At 45.2% G+C, this 20798-nt stretch overlaps 1 protein-coding gene across 3 annotated transcripts in view; it reads right to left on the bottom strand.

The window, feature by feature from the left end:
* Positions 1 to 20798, bottom strand: part of tfcp2 (transcription factor CP2) — a 122477-nt gene that overhangs the window by 80746 nt on the left and 20933 nt on the right. For all 3 annotated transcript variants that reach the window (XM_072494024.1, XM_072494026.1, XM_072494027.1), the window contains exons 2-4: positions 9965 to 10116; positions 9624 to 9700; positions 7833 to 7938 (exon numbers count right to left, since the gene is read on the bottom strand). In XM_072494024.1, coding sequence (XP_072350125.1) covers positions 7833 to 7938; positions 9624 to 9700; positions 9965 to 10116 — 335 coding nt within the window. The remainder of the gene's footprint in view (positions 1 to 7832; positions 7939 to 9623; positions 9701 to 9964; positions 10117 to 20798) is intronic.

Here is a 20798-nt window from a genome sequence, read left to right as displayed (position 1 = left end):
ACTCCAGTTCCCAATGGGCCTCAGATTCCTTCGCATGAGCCAGCCAGAGAACGGCCACACATGCGCAGCTCCATTCTTCGGGCTTTCTTCTTCACATGGGCAGAAGTAAAAAGAAGCAAAATGAAGTGAAACTGGAGGCCTGATAGTCTGGAACTGGAGGGGTTTCATGGAGCAGGACATGGGGAGGGGGATGCGGAGAGATCCCAAACTAAGGTGGAGGTTCCAAACAAGGGAGTGGAACAGAAAGAGGCCCCAGAAGATAGTCACGGGCATAGATTCGAAACCAATCCTGTGAACTGGGGTTGAGAGAAAGGAGCAGAGGAAAGCTGTGCGGAGTCTGCAGGTTCTCCCCGTGTCTGCGTGGGTTTCGTCCGGGTGCTCCGGTTTCCTCCCACAGTCCAAAGATGTGCAGGTTAGGTGAATTGGCCATGCTAAATTGCCCTTAGTGTCCAAAAACGGTTAGGTGGGTCATTGGGTTATGGGGATAGGGTGGAAGTGAGGGCTTAAGTGGGTTGATGCAGACTCGATGGGCCAAATGGCCTCCTTCTGCACTGTATGTTCTAAAAGGCTCCAGGTTGAAGAAAGAGCAGGAAGCAGACTTGGAACTGAAGTGGACTCAAGAGAAGCCCAGATGATCAGAGAGGGCAGCCAGGTGTCTTCATGCTGCAGGCCATAAGGGCAAAGGTATCCTTTGCAGCAGTTCTGCTTAGGACAGCCAAAGATCTGAAAGCGTGTTTGGGAGGCGAAGCGTCAAAGTGTACTCGGCAATTCAGGGGACAGGAATCTCGGAAGGTCAGAGAATCTTTTTTGAAACGTTCAGAGTGGCAGCGCCGTTTGGAGAGAATTCCAAGGGGAGTTCTTCAAATGTGGAGAAACCCTCACGAGCAGGACAGAGTTTCAGTGAGACCAATTGGTTCACAGTCAAACAAATATCTGGGTAGGTTGCGGAGATATCCATGGAATCTGCTTTAGTCACATCTGGCATTGCCCTGAGTGTGTCTGGTGCACCTGACCACAGGTTGCCAGGTGGTTCACAGATACTTACCGTGAATATTAGAGTACAAGATAGATGTGGTAAATTGACTTTTCGGGTAGTAACCTCAGCTGGGATTGTAATAAGATATCAACAGACCTCTGGGTCACTGGGTGAGGGAGGCAGCATACATTCCTGATGCTGCATTTTGTAATTAAACCAAGTATTAAATAAAAGATTTGCATCTGGTTTCCTACTTCACCACCAGGTTTCTGAGAGAATTAACACCAAACACCATTCAGCAACTCAGGGAAGCAGTCTACCTATTCTCAAACATTGCTCGCATATTTTTACAATCTTAGGATGAATTTGAATATGTCCTGGGATAACCTGACCTCAAACAATCCCTTCTAGGAGAGAGAGACAAGCCTCTGGATTAACACATACTGCACTCATGTGGATACTGCATTGACACACATATATTATGCACCATCGAACAAGCCGTCCAGTGGCAAACAGGAGGAAGATCATCATCCAGTAGAGGCGGCAGAAGAGGATTCTGGGAGATGTCAACTCAGTCACCTCGACTGTACTGTGGGAAGCCGAAGAACTGGTGTCAAGGAGCGGTTAAGCCCGAAACACTACATGAGTGTTTCCCTCCCTCCCTCCTCGAACCAAAAAAGGCACTGTGAGGAGGACGAGCAAGGGTAAAGAAGGAGATCACGGCCAGTTGATTCTGGGAGAAGTCAACTCAGTCACCTCGACCAGCAGGAAAGTGATTGTCTGGTGACTGGCAAGTAGTTTTTCTTTTCTTTTTTCTCTTGGCACTGTATTGTTGCTGTAAGTTAACTTAAGGGTTAAGTCATGGCAGGAGATCCCCGACCCGTGCCATGCTCCTCTTGTGCGATGTGGGAATTCAGGGACACGTCCACTGTCCCTGGCTCCTTCACGTACAGGAAGTGTGTCCAACTGCAGCTACTGTTAGACCGCTTGACGGCTCTGGAGCTGCGGATGGACTCACTTTTGAGCATGCCGAGAATGTCGCGGATAGCACGTTCAGTGTGTTGGTCACACCGCAGTTGAAGAGTACGGAGGGAGATAGGAAATGGGTGACCAAAAGACAAAGCAAGAGTAGGAAGGAAGTGCAGGGGTCTCCTGCGGTCATCTCCCTCCAAAACAGATATACCGTTTTGGATACTGTTGGAGGAGATGGCTCACCAGAGGAAGGTGGCAGCAGACAGGTTCATGGCACCGTGGCTGGCTCTGCTGCACAGGAGGGCAGGAAAAGGAGTGGCAGAGCGATAGTAATAGGGGACTCGATCGTAAGGGGAATAGACAGGGTGCAAGGGTGAAGGATGTCTCGGAGTGGCTGGAGGACATTTGGGAGGGGGAGGGTGAACAGCCAGCTGTCGTGATGCATAGAGGCACCAAAGATATCGGTAAAAAACATGACGTCCTAAAGCTGAATTTAGGGAGTTAGGAGCTAAACTAAAAATTAGGACCTCAAAGATAGTAATATCAGCATTGCTACCAGTGCCACGTGCTAGTCAATAGGAATGTCAGGATAGAGAAGATGACTACGTGGCTTGAGGGATGGTGCACAAGGGATTCAAATTCCTGGGACATTGGAACTGGTTCTGGGGGAGGTGGGACCAGTACAAACCGGACAGTCTGCACCTGGGCAGGACTGGAACCAATGTCCTAAGAGGAGTGTTTGCTAGCACTGTTGGGGAGGGTTTAAACTAATGTGGCAGGGGGGTGGGGAACCGATGCAGGACGTCGGAGGGAAGTAAAGTGGGGACATAAACAAAAGGCAGTAAGGGGAAAAGTGAACGGCAGAGAAACCAAAGTCAAAAATCAAAAAGGGCCACAGTACAGAGACTGTGGAGAATTCAGCAAAAGGATCCAGTAAGGCTAAGAGAAATAAAAGACAGAGTGCGTACCGGACAGATGGCCTGAGGAAGCAGGGCAGAGAGCAAGGGAAGTCTAGATTAAACTGCATTTATTTCAATGCAAGAGGCCTGAGGGGCAAGGCAGATTAACTCAGGGCATGGATGGGTACACGGGACTGGGATATTTTAGCTATGACTGAAACATGGCTAAAGGAGGGGGGAGGACTGGTGGCTCAATGTTCCAGGGTACAGATGCTATAGGAAAGGCAGAACAGGAGGTAAAAGGAGATGATGTTGAGTTTTTGATTAGGGAGAATATCACTGCAGTACAGAGAGTGGATATATCAGAGAGTGGATATATCAGAGGGTTGGCCCACTGAGTCGATATGGGTTGAACTGAAAAATAAGACGGGTGAGGTCACTTTGATAGGACTGTACTATAGGCCCCCAAATAGTCAGCGGGAAATCGAGAAGCAAATATGTAAGGAGATTACAGATAGCTGCCGGGCAAATAGGGCGGTGATAGTAGGGGACATTAACTGGGACAACCATAGCACTGGGGGTTTGGATGGAGAGAAATTTGTCGAATGTATTCAGGAAGAATTCTTCATTCAATATGTGGATGGCCCGACTAGCGAGGGGGCAAAACTTGACCTCCTCTTGGGGAATAAGGAAGGGCAGGGGACAGAAGTGTTAGTGAGGGATCACTTTGGGACCAGTGACCATAATTCCATTAGTTTTAAGATAGCTATGGAGAATGATAGTTCTGGCCAAAAGTTAAAGTTCTAAATTGGGGCAAGGCCAATTTTGAGTGTATGAGGCAGGAACTTTCAAAAGTTGATTGGGGGAGTCTGTTTACTGGCAAGGGGACAGCTGGTAAGTGGGAGGCTTTCAAAAAGGTGTTAATTAGGGTTCAGGGTGAGCACATTCCTGAGGAGGGAACCCTGGATAACTCGGGATATTGAGGCCATGGTCAAAAGGAAGCAGGCATATGACATGCATAGGCAGCTGGCATCAAATGGATCCCTTGAAGAGTAGAGCTTGTCGGAGTAGAATTAAGAGAGAAATCAGGAGGGCAAAAAGGGGACATGAGATTGCTTTGGCAGATACAGCAAAGGAACTTTTACCGATACATAAAGGGCAAAAGAGTGACGAGGGAGAGGATAGGGCCTCTTGAGGATCTACAAGGTCATCTATGCGCGATCCACAAGCGATAGGCGAGATCCTAAATGAATATTTCTCATCAGTATTTACTGCTGAAAAAGGCATGGATGTTAGGGAACTCGAGGAGATAAATAGTGATGTCTTGAGGAGTGTAAGTATTATAGAGAAGGAGGGGCTGGAAGTCTTAAAATGCATCAAGGTAGATAAATCCCCAGGACCCAATGAAATGTATCCCAGGACATTGTGGGAGGCTGGGGAGGAAATTGCGGGTCCCCGAGCGGAGGTATTTGAATCATCGACAGCCACAGGTGAGGTGCCAGAAGATTGGAGGGTAGCAAATGTTGTGCCCTTGTTTAAGAAGGGCTGCAGGGAAAATCCTGGGAACTACAGACCGGTTAGCCTAACGTCTGTGGTAGGTAAGTTGTCAGAAGGTATTCTGCGAGATGGGATCTACAGGCATTTCGAGAGGCAAGGGCTAATTAGGGACAGTCAGTATGGCTTTGTGAGTGGAAAATCATGTCTCACAAATTTGATTTGAGTTTTTTGAAGGAGTAACCAAGAAGGTAGATGAGGGCAGTGCAGCCATCATAGTCAACATGGACTTTAGCAAGGTACCGCATGGTAGGTTGTTGCAAAAGGTTAAATCTCACGGGATCCAGTGTGAGGTAGCCAATTGGATACAAAATTAGCTTGGCAACCGAAAACCAAAGGGTGGTTGTGGAGGGTTGTTTTTCAAACTGGAGGCCTGTGACCAGCGGTGCCCCTCAGGGATCAGTGCTGGGTCCACGGTTATTTGTTATATATATTAATGAATTGGAATTTAGGAGGCATGGTTATGAAGTTTGCAGATGACACCAAGATAGGTGGCATAGTGGACAGTTGACCAGTAGGGGCTGGTTGAGCACAGGGCTAAATCGCTGGCTTTTAAAGCAGACCCAGGCAGGCCAGCAGCACAGTTCAATTCCCGTATCAGCCTCCCCGAATAGGTGCCGGAATGTGGCAACGAGGGGCTTTTCACAGTGACTTCATTTGAAGCAGACTTGTGACAATAAGCGATTTTCATTTCATTTCAGTGAAGGTTATGTAACGGGTTTGAATCCTGGCCCTGGGTCACTGTCCGTGTGGAGTTTGCACATTCTCCCCATGTCTGTGTGGGTTTCACCTCCACGACCCAAAGGTGTGCAGGTTAGGTGGATTGGCCCTGCTAAATTGCCCCTTAATTGGAAAAAAAAACAATTGGGTACTCTTAAATTTATATTTAAAAAAAAGATTATATAAGATTGCAACAGGATCTTGACCAATTGGGCCAGTGGGCTGATGAATGGCAAACGGAAGTTTAATTTAGATAAATGTGAGGTGATGCATTTTTGGTAGATCGAATCGGGGCAGGACCTACTCAGTTAATGGTGGGGAGTTTAGCGAGTGTTATGGGCCAGGGTATAGAGAACTCCAAAGTATATCATGGAGATCACCTGACCCACGACTTTTACTAGATTGTGGTATGGGGAGCACACGGCCCACTCTACAGGTGTGGTGCAGCAGAAATGGAAAAGTATTTTTTTAAAGCAAAACAATGTTTATGCTATGAACTCAGTTAACCTTTTTAAAACATAGTGAACATCTTAGCAACCATCAATTCAAATACAACCCCCAAAGAATACAACACTAAGTAATCCTTAAACTTTCCTTTTAACATCCATAAGACAAAAATCTTTTTTACAGAAGCACGTCAGGTTTAAATTCTCTACTGAGAGCAGTTATCACTCTGAATTCACCAAATGATCTAGAGATAGTCTTTAGATGGCAGAGAGTCTGCACGTTCTCCCCGTGGGCTTCCTCTGGGTGCTCCGGTTTCCTCCCACAAGTCCCGAAAGACGTGCTGTTAGGTGTATTGGACATTCTGAATTATCCCTCAGTGTACCCGAACAGGCACTGGAATGTGGCAACCAGGGGCTTTTCATAGTAACTTCATTACAGTGTTAATGTAAGCTTACTTGTGACAATCAAGATTATTATTATAGAAAGGATATTATTAAACTCGAAGGTGCGCAGAAAAGATTTACTAGGATGCTACTGCGACTCATAAGCAGAGGCTGGATAGGCTGGGACTTTTTTGCCTGGAGCGTCAGAGGTTTAAGGGTGATCTTAGAGGTCTATAAAATAATGAGGAGGATAGAAAAGGTCAACATCTTTTCCCAAAGGTAGGAGGTCTAAAACAAGAGGGCATAGGTTTAAGGTGAGAGGGGAGAGATACAAAAGAGACCAGAGGGGAAATTTCTTTACAGAGAGGGTGGTGAGCATCTGGAACGAGCTGCCAGAGGCAGTGGTAGAGGCGGGTACAATTTTGTCCTTTAACAAACAGTTAGACAGTTACATGGGCAGGATGGGTATAGAGGTATATGGGCCAAATGCGGGCAAGTGGGACTAGCTTAGTGATAGAAACTGGGCGGCATGGACAAGCTGGGCCGAAGGGCCTGCATTCATGGTGTAAATATCTATGACTCTCAGGCACAATCACCACAAATGTTTCCATGATAGCAAATGATTTTTGTTAGGGGATAGTTCATAGAACATAGAACGATATAGCGCAGTACAGGCCCTTCGGCCCACGATGTTGCACCGAAACAAAAGCCATCTAACCTACACTATGCCATTATCATCCATATGTTTATCCAGTAAACTTTTAAATGCCCTCAATGTTGGCGAGTTCACTACTGTAGCAGGTAGGGCATTCCACGGCCTCACTACTCTTTGCGTAAAGAACCTACCTCTGACCTCTGTCCTATATCTATTACCCCTCAGTTTAAAGTTATGTCCCCTCGTGCCAGCCATATCCATCCGCAGGAGAAGGCTCTCACTGTCCACCCTATCCAACCCCCTGATCATTTTGTATGCCTCTATTAAGTCTCCTCTTAACCTTCTTCTCTCCAATGAAAACAACCTCAAGTCCCTCAGCCTTTCCTCATAAGATTTTCCCTCCATACCAGGCAACATCCTGGTAAATCTCCTCTGCACCCGCTCCAAAGCCTCCACGTCCTTCCTATAATGCGGTGACCAGAACTGTACGCAATACTCCAAATGCGGCCGTACCAGAATTCTGTACAGCTGCAACATGACCTCCTGACTCCGGAACTCAATCCCTCTACCAATAAAGGCCAACACTCCATAGGGCTTCTTCACAATCCTATCAACCTGGGTGGCAACTTTCAGGGATCTATGTACATGGACACCTAGATCCCTCTGCTCATCCACACTTCCAAGAGCTTTACCATTAGCCAAATATTCCGCATTCCTGTTGTTCCTTCCAAAGTGAATCACCTCACACTTCTCTACATTAAACTCCATTTGCCACCTCTCAGCCCAGCTCTGCAGCTTATCTATATCCCTCTGTAACCTGCCACATCCTTCCACACTATCGACAACACCACCGACTTTAGTATCGTCTGCAAATTTACTCACCCACCCTTCTGCGCCTTCCTCTAGGTCATTGATAAAAATGACAAACAGCAACGGCCCCAGAACAGATCCTTGTGGTACTCCACTTGTAACTGAACTCCATTCTGAACATTTCCCATCAACCACCATCTTTCAGCTAGCCAATTTCTGATCCACATCTCATTTGGTGTTAAAAGTCTTCCACAGGTTATCAAGACTATAATGAGCTCAGGGTCAGCATTTTTATAACCCTTCAAACTTTTATACATCACGTCAACCATTAGATTAAATGGCGACTTGGTCTGAAGTATACAAACCGATGCCCGCATGCATGGACCACGCTTAATTGACACATGCAATCAACGAACCTAAATCTAGGATCCTGTCCCCCGGACGGTTCCACCTCCATCCTTCCAACTGTTGGTGCTCAGTGTACTGTAGACGCCGGTCGTGAAATACCACTCGGATAATACTCTAGAGGAAAGAAAGACAAAACAGCGGCGTCAGAAATTATTACCTCAATTGCTCAGTTTACAATTAGATGTTAAAAAAAAGTAATAATGAGGCTATTTCAACAACATCATCACAATGAATTATATGTGCGCAGACTTATTTTTGAAGATTTGGAAACCATATTCCAAATGAACAAAAGAATGCTGCAAAAGCTAATATAGCAGAAATAATTAGACAGGTTAAATTTTCTTCCACTGTAAAAACTGTGTCTCGGCACTGTTCACAGGGTTAGTGCCTCCTTACGCACATCACCGTTAATATCTGCATTAGTTTTGAATCCGAGAAAATCTTCACTCAAACCCTACTGTTCAATGGAAGAGAGGAAAACAGTCACATTCCCAAGGACCTTTTGTATGGGGAGGTAGCCAGAGCGAGAGACAGAGTGAGGCACCTCAAGTTTTGTCTGAAAACATTTTCAACCTTCACCTTTAAACACCAGCCCTCTGCTATCATGTTATATTCCAGAAAGCCAGTTAGCGAAGGATAGAGCAGGACCTAATCCCTTGCCACTTGTATTTATTCGCAAGAGATACATATTACAACTTACACCCAACAACCCAAGTTTGTGTGTTTATGGGGTCACAAGTTAATCACCAATGCAGTTTATTAGCAGAGTTGTTTACCATCATATCAGCATTGCACTGGCTCTCTTAAATCTACCCCACAATGAAACCGTTTCAGAGCATGGAGACATAGAACCATTTCAAACAGCAGTCATAGAATTTACAGTGCAGTAGGAGGCCATTCGGCCCATTGAGTCTGCACCAGCCCTTACAAAGAGCACCCTACTCAAGCCCACGTATCTATCCTATCCCCGTAACCCCCCACTTAACCTTTTTGGACACCAAGGGCAATTTAGCATGGCCAATCTACCTAACCCGCACATCTTTGGACTGTGGGAGGAAACCGGAGCACCCGGAGGAAACCCACGCACACACGGGGAGGACGTGCAGACTCCGCACAGACAGTGACCCAGCGGGGAATCGAACCTGGGACCCTGGAGCTGTGAAGCAATTGTGCTAACCACTATGCTACCATGCTGCCCAGTAGCACAGTCATACAGTAAAAACTCAATGCTGGTTTATAAAAGCCTTTTCACTCAGTAGATGGAGGCTTGAAACTTTTATTTAACACTTTCAGGTGCCATTTTGCTCATTCCGCAGGCAACCTGATGCCTCACATTCAACAGAATGACACTCTGATACAGAGAATAAACATTAAAATCCATGTTCAGTAATACTGGGTTGATAATGCCTTTCCTTGCAGCCTTCCGGTTACAGATCCATTTTCAAACCTAATCTGGACAGGAAAATCAGATCCAACTTTCACAAAGTTTGCTACAGAAGTATATTTTTTGGAGGGGTGGCAGAGGTTCAAGGTGAAGAATTGTGTTAGCTTACCAACACAATTAAAACAGTGCTATTTTTCAGCTTTCAACAAAACTAAGAAATTGCTGTCTTCAGGGCTGCTGTCTCAAGTGATCTCTGCCAATACAACAAAGTTGGTGACAGGCTCAGGAAAGTAGACACGATGCATCGCAATTTGCTCATTTTCCCCTAAATAATAAAAACGGTATTCGTCCCTCGCAAAGTAGAGCTTGCAACAAACGCAGCTCCACTATTTGACGAACATTTTACTTTTCTCACCTTCACATATTTGCCATTGATTTCAGGCAACTCCCCAATTTTCCGATTATCAAGCATCCGAATTTCATAAGACTGCCCTGAAAACAGAACAAATCAGAACAAGGTCCAAAATTATCATTTGAATAAATCAAGAAAATAAAAGTTTCCTTTGGTTAAAAATGGAATATTGAAAAGACAGCAAGAAGCCCAAATCAAGGCGGCAGACGCTGAAGCTGCATTTGAAGCATTGCAGCCCAGGTGCCATCTCCACCACAGCACATTACACCATCCAGTTTTCAAAATGCGGAGGAACAACACTGGCCCAAGTCACACAAATCGAGCTATGCAATCCTAAACCTTACCTTGGTTAAGATATGTAAGTGTTTCATCATGGAGCTTCACAGCTGGAGAGGTAGCAGCACAAAGGACATACTGAAAGGGTAATAGTTTATTCTCGTTCTCTGGAGGCAAGTTGGACTCTTCCTGTTTGAAGATTGGCAGTGCGAGGACATCACTAAATTTAGAACAGAAGGAAATTGAAAATAGAACCATGCATTACATACACAACAGAACCTAGTTACAGTCAAGTACTCATATCAACATCAGGACCATCAACCGGTGGCCCATATTCTATGGATTTAAACATCAGAGGTTCCACTTTGAATTGAATTTGTCACGTGTTCCGAGGTACAGTGAAAAGTATTGTTCTGCATACAGTTCAGGCAGATCATTCCATACATGAAAAACATAGAACATACGATAAATACATAATGTAAATACACAATGTAAATACACAGACATCGGGTGAAGCATACAGAGTGCAGTGCTACCCAGTAGAGAAGATGTGCGGAGCGATCAGATCAGTACATAAGAGGGTCTTTAAGACAGAAATAGATTGGTTTTTGATCAATAAGGGGATCAGGGGTTATGGGGAGAAGGCAGGAGAATGGGGATGAGAAAAATATCAGCCATGATTGAATGGCGGAGCAGACTCGATGGGCCGAGTGGCCTAATTCTGCTCCTATGTCTTATGGTCATTCAGGAGTCTGGTAACAGCGGGGAAGAAGCCGTTTCTGAACCTGTTAGTACGTGTTCTCAGACTTTTGTATCTCCTGTCCGATGGATGAGTTGGAAGAGAGAATAACTCGAGTGGGAGGGGTCTTTGATTTTGCTGCCCGCTTTCCCAAGGCAGCGGGAGGTATAGACAGAGTCAATGGATGGGAGGCAGGTTCGCGTGATGGACTGGGCTGTGTTCACGACTCTGTACTTTCCTACGGTCTTGGGCCAAGCAGTTGCCATACCAGGCTGAGATGCAGCCTGATAGGATGCTTTCTATGGTACATCTGTAAAAGTTGGTAAGAGTCCATGTGGACATGCCAAGTTTCCTTAGTTTCCTGAGGAAGTATAGGCGCTGTTGTGCTTTCTTGGTGGTAGCGTCGACGTGGGTGGACCAGGACAGATTGTTGGTGATGTGCACACCTAGGAATTTGAAGCTGTTAACCATCTCCACCTCAGCATCGTTGATGCTGACAGGGGTGTGTACGATACTTTACTTCCTGCTTTTGTTTTGCTGGCATTCATAGAATCATACAACTTACAGTCCAGGAGGCCATTCGGCCCATGAAGTCTGCACCGGCCCTTGGAAAGAGCACCTTACCCAAGCCCACATCTCCACCCTATCCCCGGAACCCAAAAACCCCACCTAACCTTTTTGGACATCAAGGGCAATTTAGCATGGCCAATCCACCTAACCTGCACATCTTTGGACTGTGGGAGGAAATCGGAGCACCCGGAGAAAACCCACAGACACGGGAAGAATGTGCAGACTCCACACAGACAGTCACCCAAGGTTGGAATCGAACCTGGGACCCTGGAGCTGTGAAGCAATCATGCTAACCACTATGCTACCGTGCCACACAAAGGGCATTGTGGGGGAGACTGGTATCATTTCACCACGCCACTAGGTTCTCGATCTCTCTCCTGTAATCTGACTCATCACTGTTCGAGATCTGACCCACTACAGTCGTGCCATCAGCAAACCTGCAGATGGAGTTGGAGCAAAATTTTGCCACACAGTCATGTGCATAGAGGAGGCTAAGTACGCAGCCATGTGGGGCCACGGTATTGAGGACCATTGCGGAGGAGGTTTTGTTGTTTATTCTTACTGATTGTGGTCTATGGGTAAGAATGTCGAGGATCCAGTTGCAGAGGGAGGAGCCAAGTCCGAGATTTTGGAGTTTTGATATGAGCTTGGCTGGGATTATCGGCAAAATCCTAGTTTTAAACAGATTTCGGCTCATTTATTTGCATACTGAACATTAATCTTCCCAAAAAAAACTAAGCATCTTAGAATGGAATGTATTTTTAAAATGCAATTACATTTAACAACGGTAACTGGGCGTAGTGTGATTAATATACCCAAAATAGGTTTTTCACAAAAATAAGCAGGGTGCGAAGTTGGGATTTTTAAAAACTGATAATACCTTGAACAAAATACACAAGACAAGTCAATTGGTGTCCAGTATTATTTTTTTTAAATCTAATCTTTTCAAGTGTTCCCGAAGTGTCCTTGAACCTACTGAAAAAACAGCTTCATTTTAAGAGCCTCAGTAAAGTAGCACAATTAGCCAAAACTCTCCATGGGGACCGATTCAAGGCGAGGGGCTGGTCTGTTTTGTGCTCTGGCTGGTTTCTAATTAGCACAAACTATCCTGGAAATTCAGCAATCTTTGAACAATTGCACTGGGAAGGAGAAATAACGCAACGCAGCAGAAACCCCCAACCCCCTCTCCAGATTTGTACATACTGCAATCCACACAACTCTTGTGTTTCTGTTTAAGCACAGTACGAGTGAGCATGCTGACATATAGTGGAATTAAACATTGTGGCTCTTCAGTATACTTTGGTACGGTTACTACGTCTGGTTTCAGTGCTGCCTTGGTGAACTACAGTTGGTGCTTCAGTTCAATGAGGGAGTTTCTTTACAGCTCACCTTCCAACCAGACAAAATTGCAGCCAAGTTCTCCCAGTTTGAACTAACAAACATACAAGATGTCCCACCACTCCAGGAAGAATGCCCATTTGGAGGAGGGGGTAAGACACACGGCAGGAGAAACCTGAAGGAGCTTCACCTGATCTAGGAGTGTTAAATGCAGGCAGTGCACACTCAAAATAAACTAATATTTAACAGAAGATAAAACATTCACATTTTAGAGGGTTCTAATCTGATCCTAGCTTCCGTTCGAGTGTTTTCCCCCCCCCCCTCATCCTTATTTGTTAAAATCATTCCCTGATTTTTATGGTATCCTGGTCTTCCTATTCCCTACTCCGATATTTCTTCCTTCCCCAAAACAGGAGCAGCAGCAAGCTATTCCACTTTGGTGTGCAAGAAGCCACGGTCAATTCTGTTCCCCATGTCAACTTCCAGTGAGCATAAGAGTTGTCAAAATAAGATTGCTGGCAGACTGTTCTCATCCAAGGCCATAACTGAAGTTAACTGTAGCCTTGTTCCCCCCACAACGAGCTGACAAATTCATTATTTGACAAGTCCAAAATTCCATGTCTTTTTTTTTTTAAATATCAACCCGACCTGCTGACCATATCCTAATGATTTTTCTACGACATGTAATTGTCGCTGACTCCCATGCGACCGTTTGTCCCAGGCAAATGACACCAATTCCACCGTCTGAACATAGAACATAGAAAAATACAGCACAGAACAGGCCCTTCGGCCCACGATGTTGTGCCGAACCCTTGTCCTAGATTAATCATAGATGATCATTGAATTTACAGTGCAGAAGGAGGCCATTCGGCCCATTGAGTCTGCACCGGCTCTTGGAAAGAGCACCCCACCCAAGGTCAACACCTCCAGGCAATTTTGGACACGAAGGGCAATTTATCATGGCCAATCCACCTAACCTGCACATCTTTGGACTGTGGGGGGGGAAACCGGAGCACCCGGAGGAAACCCACGCAGACACTGGGAGGACGTGCAGACTCCGCACAGACAGTGACCCAAGCCGGAATCGAACCTGGGACCCTGGAGCTGTGAAGCAATTGTGCTATCCACAATGCTACCGTGCTGCCCTTAAGAACAAATAAATCTACACTATATAATTTTACCGTAATCCATGTACCTATCCAATAGCTGCTTGAAGGTCCCTAATGTTTCCGACTCAACTACTTCCACAGGCAGTGCATTCCATGCCCCCACTACTCTCTGGGTAAAGAACCTACCTCTGATATCCCCCCTATATCTTCCACCTTTCACCTTAAATTTATGTCCCCTTGTAATGGTTTGTTCCACCTGGGGAAAAAGTCTCTGACTGTCTACTCTATCTATTCCCCTGATCATCTTATAAACCTCTATCAAGTCGCCCCTCATCCTTCTCCGTTCTAATGAGAAAAGGCCTAGCACCCTCAACCTTTCCTTGTAAGACCTGCTCTCCATTCCAGGCAACATCCTGGTAAATCTTCTTTGCACCTTTTCCAAAGCTTCCACATCCTTCCTAAAATGAGGCGACCAGAACTGTACACAGTAATCCAAATGTGGCCTTACCAAAGTTTTGTACAGCTGCATCATCACCTCACGGCTCTTAAATTCAATCCCTCTGTTAATGAACGCGAGCACACCATAGGCCTTCTTCACAGCTCTAGCCACTCGAGTGGCAACTTTCAAAGATGTATGAACATAGACCCCAAGAACTCTCTGCTCCTCCACATTGCCAAGAACTCTACCGTTAACCCTGTATTCCGCATTCATATATGTCCTTCCAAAATGGACAACCTCACACTTTTCAGGGTTAAACTCCATCTGCCACTTCTCAGCCCAGCTCTGCATTCTATCTATGTCTCTTTGCAGCCGACAACAGCTCTCCTCACTATCCACAACTCCACCAATCTTCGTATCGTCTGCAAATTTACTAACCCACCCTTCAACTCCCTCATCCAAGTCATTAATGAAAATCACAAACAGCAGAGGCCCCAGGACTGATCCCTGCGGTATGCCACTGGTAGCTGGGATCCAGGCTGAATATTTGCCATCTACCACCACTCTCTGACTTCTGTCAGTTAGCCAGTTCGTTATCCAACTGGCCAAATTTCCCACTATCCCATGCCTCCTTACTTTCTGCATAAGCCTACCATGGGGAACCTTATCAAATGCACACTACATCCACTGCTTTACATTCATCCACATGCTTGGTCACCTCCTCAAAGAATTCAATAAGACTTGTAAGGCAAGACCTACCCCTCACAAATCCGTGCTGACTATTTCGAATCAAGCAGTGTCTTTCCAGATGCTCAGAAATCCTATCCTTCAGTACCCTTTCCATTACTTTGCCTAACTGGCCTGTAATTCCCAGGGTTCTCCCTAGTCCCTTTTTTGAACAGGGGCACGACATTCGCCACTCTCCAATCCCCTGGTACCACCCCTGTTGACAGTGAGGACGAAAAGATCATTGCCAACAGCTCTGCAATTTCATCTCTTGCTTCCCATAGAATCCTTGGATATATCCCGTCAGGCCCGGGGGACTTGTCTATCCTCAAGTTTTTCAAAATGCCCAACACACCTTCCTTCCTAACAAGTATTTCCTCGAGCTTACCAGTCTGTTTCACACTATCCTCTCCAACAATATGGCCCCTCTCATTTGTAAATACAGAAGAAAATACAGTTTGCTCCAATCTACAGACAAATGACACCAATTCCACAGTTTGTCCCAGGCAAATGACTCCCATGCGACCGTTTGTCCCAGGCAAATGACTCCCATGCGACCGTTTGTCCCAGGCAAATGACTCCCATGCGACCGTTTGCTTCAATCTACACTGGCAGTGGCTCCAAGGAAGCGTTTGAAAAACACTGCCCTAAAAGACAAACTGCTCCTGGGTAAACATTCACTGAAAAGAGATTTTGCATTCCCACCCTCCTCCAGCATTGAAACAGCTTGTTTGCTTGTCCCAGTATGAACACTTCCAGGAAAAGAGAGATGAGATCAGCACTTCTTTGTAGAACACAGAGGTAGCTGCAACTTCTATCCCCACTACAAACAGTGAACTAATTCACATTTCAGAAACCAGTAAAAGGCACAACCAACGTAGAAGAGGTGGTGGTGGGAGACAGGACAGATAGCCACATTACTGTTCAACTGGAACAAGCAGTTGGCACTACACAAGTCAATCATCGTTCCAGTGTGCTAGTCACTTGCTGCAGCTAGAAAGAATGCCCTATTGCAAGCAAAATATTTTCCGTGTTATTTTGGTCTCAAATACTTAGCACCCAATTACACGGCAAGCTGCAGCGAACAAGAATCACTCCGTAATTTCAATAGGCTTAATCATTTTCCAACTGGCTGTTTTTGCTTTGGGTGATTGCAGAAATCAGAGTAAAGCAGTACATTCTTTGGAGGATTGTTACATGTTTTTATCAGTGGTTCTGTGCATTGAAACCAAATTGATCGGTTCTGGAACAACAGGCCCATTTTAGGATGTTGTGAGCTCGTGGTCGGATAGCAGTCTTTTCTGCCTGATCCGATGACAGGCTAATTAATACAAACACAAGAATAGGCTCAGAGTCTCTGGTAATCCCTGTTTAAACCACGATGCCTTTCCACCTTTTAAAACTGAACATTTTTGTCACCTCTAGCTTCTATCAAAATTTTAAAACTGCTCCTCTATTCTATTTTGAAGAAGAGACAACTTTGAAATAAAAATATTCTTACATTAACATTAATGCAAATTGTTTGAAAAGGATATCGTCCCCTTATTAATAGGGAAAATATATTAAAGGTGCAGTATTATCTAATGCTTGCCCAGTAAACAATTGACAATATTTTTCCTTCAGTGCAAATAATCCTTCCACATACAGCAGTGTAAGTACATCGATTCGAAAACACAATGTCACTCCACAACTATCTAATTTGCTTACCACAAACACTGGGGCACAACATTGGCAGCACAGTGGTTAGCACTGCTGCATCACAGACCAGGATTCAATTCCAGCCTTGGGGAACTGTGTGGCGTTTGCACATTCTCCCAGTGTCTGCATGGGTTTCCTCCCACAGTTCAAAGATGTGCAGATTAGATGGATTGGCCATGATAAATTGCCCCTTAATGTCTAAAGATGTGAAGGTTAGGTGAGGTTGTGCAGGGGAGTGAGCCCAAGTAGGGTGCTCTTTCAGAAGGCCAGTGCAGACCTGATGGGCTGAATGGCCTCCTTCTGCACTGTAGGAATTCTATGATTCGACTAGAGTTTTCAGCCAGCAGGCACTAGCACGGCAATAAGTGCATGCTTCGCTGCTACAAGTCACTTTCTTTTGCCTCATTCTCTAGCTGATTATTTGACACAATTCATTCATCTGCTCTCAGCCAATACTTGTTTTTTTATACGACCGCCATTTTCTACAATACAACAGTGACCTTAGAAACCGCAAAGTGCTTTGGGGTGTCCCGAGGTCATGAAAGGCGCTTTATAAATGCAAGTTATTTTTAGTCAGCTATCAAACAAGATAGCAGAAAAGATGCAGAAACTTGGGGAAGGAGAAGCGGCGTGGAAAAGAAAGACATTTGGTATGAGAATAATCCTACAACGACCAATATTTTACCCTTCCATGTGCCTCGTGCAGGTTAGGTGGATAGGCCATGCTAAATTGTTCCTTAGTGTCCAAAGATGTGCAGGTTAGGTGGATTGGCCATGTTAAATTGTCCCTTAGTGACCAAAGATGTGCAGGTTAGGTGGATTGGCCATGTTAAATTGTCGCTTAGTGTCCAAAGATGTACAGGTTAGGTGGATTAGCCATGATAAATTGTCCCTTAGTGTCCAAAGATGTGCAGGTTAGGTGGATTGCCCATGTTAAATTGTCCCTTAGTGTCCAAAGATGTGCAGGATAGGTGGATTGGCCATGTTAAATTGTCCCTTAGTGTTCAGAGATATGCAAGTTAGGTGAATTGGTCATGCTAAATTGTCCCTTCGTGTCCAAAAATGGCATCCTTCTTCTCCACTGTAGGGATTCTATGAACACAATTTGGTTTTTCTTAGATTTAACTTCTGTTCAGTTACTCTTCTGCCCACCCTGTGCCAGACTTGGTATTTGAAATTACAAAACACATGGACACCATGAAAGTGAATATTGTGTTGGAGATGATGGGGGCACCAGTACAAACAGATGGTGCAGTGCAGTGATGGGCAAGCCAGGCTAGTGAGTGGGCCCACAAGTGGCCTTCCATCTCAGTAGGCCACAAGATTGAAATTTGTTCACTAACTGTGAGCCTTGAATAAGATTGAATACATTTATTACATACAGAATATTTCATAATGAGCTTAATCATCTGTCAATAGAACTATTAACTTCAAACAGTAAAAACAAAATATTTACGCTGGATTGGACGGGGAGCGCACAGACGCAGAGGGACCGCACGGTATTGACAGTATTTGTTGGATGATCATAATGAATAGAGGAGCAAGCTCGAAGGGCCAAACAGCCTACTCCAGCTCCTTTTTTCTATGTTTCCATGTTTCGATCACAGTCAACGTTGTGAGCATCTAGCACACACCTCACTTCACGTGTGAACCACCTCAGTCACACTGGTCGGGAAAAAAACACCAATGTAAATCAACGGAATGTAGAAACCTAGCTTATGGACAACAGTCAACAAAGTGTCTCGTGGGCCCCACTCACAGCCCTAATGGGCCGCATGTGGACTCCAAGCAGCAGGTTGCCCACCACTGGCCTAACAGGTGTGGGTAGTAAAGAACAGGATTCCAGGGGTGTGACTGGAGCGGTATTCTTTAGCAGCTCTACAATAAGGTGAATGCCTGAAAAATGAGGTAATCATGCCTGACAGAAAAGGAGTGGAAATCATTTTGAAATAAGTCAGTGAAGATTTATTTTTGCCAGAGAGAAGCTTGTGAAGGTGGTGGAGGGGGCGAGAGGGAAATGGGCAGGTGGATGGAATGAACAATTAATCATGAGCACAAAGAGTCTGATGCCCTATTCTTGCCTGGATTCATAAAAACAAAAACAAAAATGACAAAACTCCGACACTGATTACTTTCAAAAATGAAATTATCCATTTTGAAGTTCACAAACAAGTAACTATCAAGGGCAGCATGGTGGCGCAGTGGATAGCATTGCTGCCTCACGGCTGATATGCTGGTTTAGCACACTGGGCTAAATAGCTGGCTTTTAAAGCAGACCAGCAGCACGGTTCAATTCCCGCACCAGCCTCCCTGAACAGGCGCCGGAATGTGGCGACTAGGGGCTTTTCACAGTAACTTCATTTGAAGCCTACTTGTGACAATAAGCGATTTTCATTTAATTTTCGATCCCAGCTCTGGGTCACTGTCCGTGTGGAGTTTGCACATTCTCCCCGTGTCTGCGTGGGTTTCACCCCCACAACCCAAAGATGTGCAGGGTAGGTGGATAGGCCACGCTAAATTGCCCTTTAATTGGAAAAAATTAATTGGGTACTCTAAATACATTTTTTTTTAAAAACAAGTAACGATCAGCACAAGGATCTACTGAACAGGACTCAAAAAACACTCAAATTGTCACTCAAGAGGATGAACAGGGGTGTTAAGCAACAACTTCAGCCCACAAGAGCAAGAATGGGTTTCAAACACTCATTTCCCAGGCAGTGATGAATGGTGCACTTGGAGGAAAGCTGCTCCTCAAAATAGCCTTGAATCTGCCTGGAAGAAGAGATGGACTGATTTAGTGAGAACAAAAAACCCCATTGAGAAAATGCACCATCATGGATAGCTAAGGATGGTGTCATTTTAGAAATGAAAAAACAAAAAACAAAAACAGACAGGTAGGGGATTGTTACGACGGAGATGGGCGGAGTGCACGGTCTCTAGATCCACTGCTCCACAGGTCACACATTTAAATGATATTTCCAACCAACAATATGGCCAAATAAGTGCCTTACCTTTTAGTTTATTATATAACCAGACTTTTCAGGTAGAAAGCCAAAGTTTACCAGTATCAACTATGAAGGTATAATATTCTGAACATCCCAACTCCCACGTAACTGCAAAAAGGGATAGGATTTTTTTTTTTTTTTTTTTTATTAAATATTTTATTGAAGATTTTTGGTCAACCAACACAGCACATTGTGCATCCTTTACACAATATTATCACAACACAAATAACAATGACCTATTTTATAAACAAAAAATGAATAAATAATAAATAACAAAAATAAAAACTAGCCCTAATTGACAACTGCCTTGTCACAAGTAACACTCTCCAAAAATATAATTTAACAGTCCAATATATAATTATCTGTAGCAACGACCTATACATACTATACAGTATATATTAACAACCCTGAGAGTCCTTCTGGTTCCTCCTCCCCCTCCCCCGATCCTGGGCTGCTGCTGCTGCCTTCTTTTTCCCATTCCGTCTATCTTTCTGCGAGGTATTCGACGAACGGTTGCCACCGCCTGGTGAACCCTTGAGCCGACCCCCTTCGGACGAACTTAATCCGCTCTAGCTTTATAAACCCCGCCATGTCATTTATCCAGGTCTCCACCCCCGGGGGCTTGGCTTCTTTCCACATTAGCAATATCCTGCGCCAGGCTACTAGGGACGCAAAGGCCAAAACATCGGCCTCTCTCGCCTCCTGCACTCCCGGCTCTTGTGCAACCCCAAATATAGCCAACCCCCAGCTTGGTTCGACCCGGACTCCTACTACTTTTGAAAGCACCTTTGTCACCCCCATCCAAAACCCCTGTAGTGCCGGGCATGACCAAAACATATGGGTATGATTCGCTGGGCTTCTCGAGCACCTCGCACACCTATCCTCCACCCCAAAAAATTTACTGAGCCGTGCTCCAGTCATATGTGCCCTGTGTAATACCTTAAACTGAATCAGGCTTAGCCTGGCACACGAGGACGACGAGTTTACCCTGCTTAGGGCATCTGCCCACAGCCCCTCCTCGATCTCCTCCCCCAGCTCTTCTTCCCATTTCCCTTTTAGTTCATCTACCATAGTCTCCCCTTCGTCCCTCATTTCCCTATATATATCTGACACCTTACCATCCCCCACCCATGTCTTTGAGATCACTCTGTCCTGCACCTCTTGTGTCGGGAGCTGCGGGAATTCCCTCACCTGTTGCCTCGCAAAAGCCCTCAGTTGCATATACCTGAATGCATTCCCTTGGGGCAACCCATATTTCTCGGTCAGCGCTCCCAGACT

The sequence above is a fragment of the Scyliorhinus torazame genome, chromosome X (genome assembly GCF_047496885.1).
Source record: "Scyliorhinus torazame isolate Kashiwa2021f chromosome X, sScyTor2.1, whole genome shotgun sequence".
Lineage (NCBI taxonomy): Eukaryota > Metazoa > Chordata > Chondrichthyes > Carcharhiniformes > Scyliorhinidae > Scyliorhinus > Scyliorhinus torazame.
Note: the sequence above shows the minus strand (reverse complement) of the source record. Positions and strands in the feature narration are given on the sequence as shown.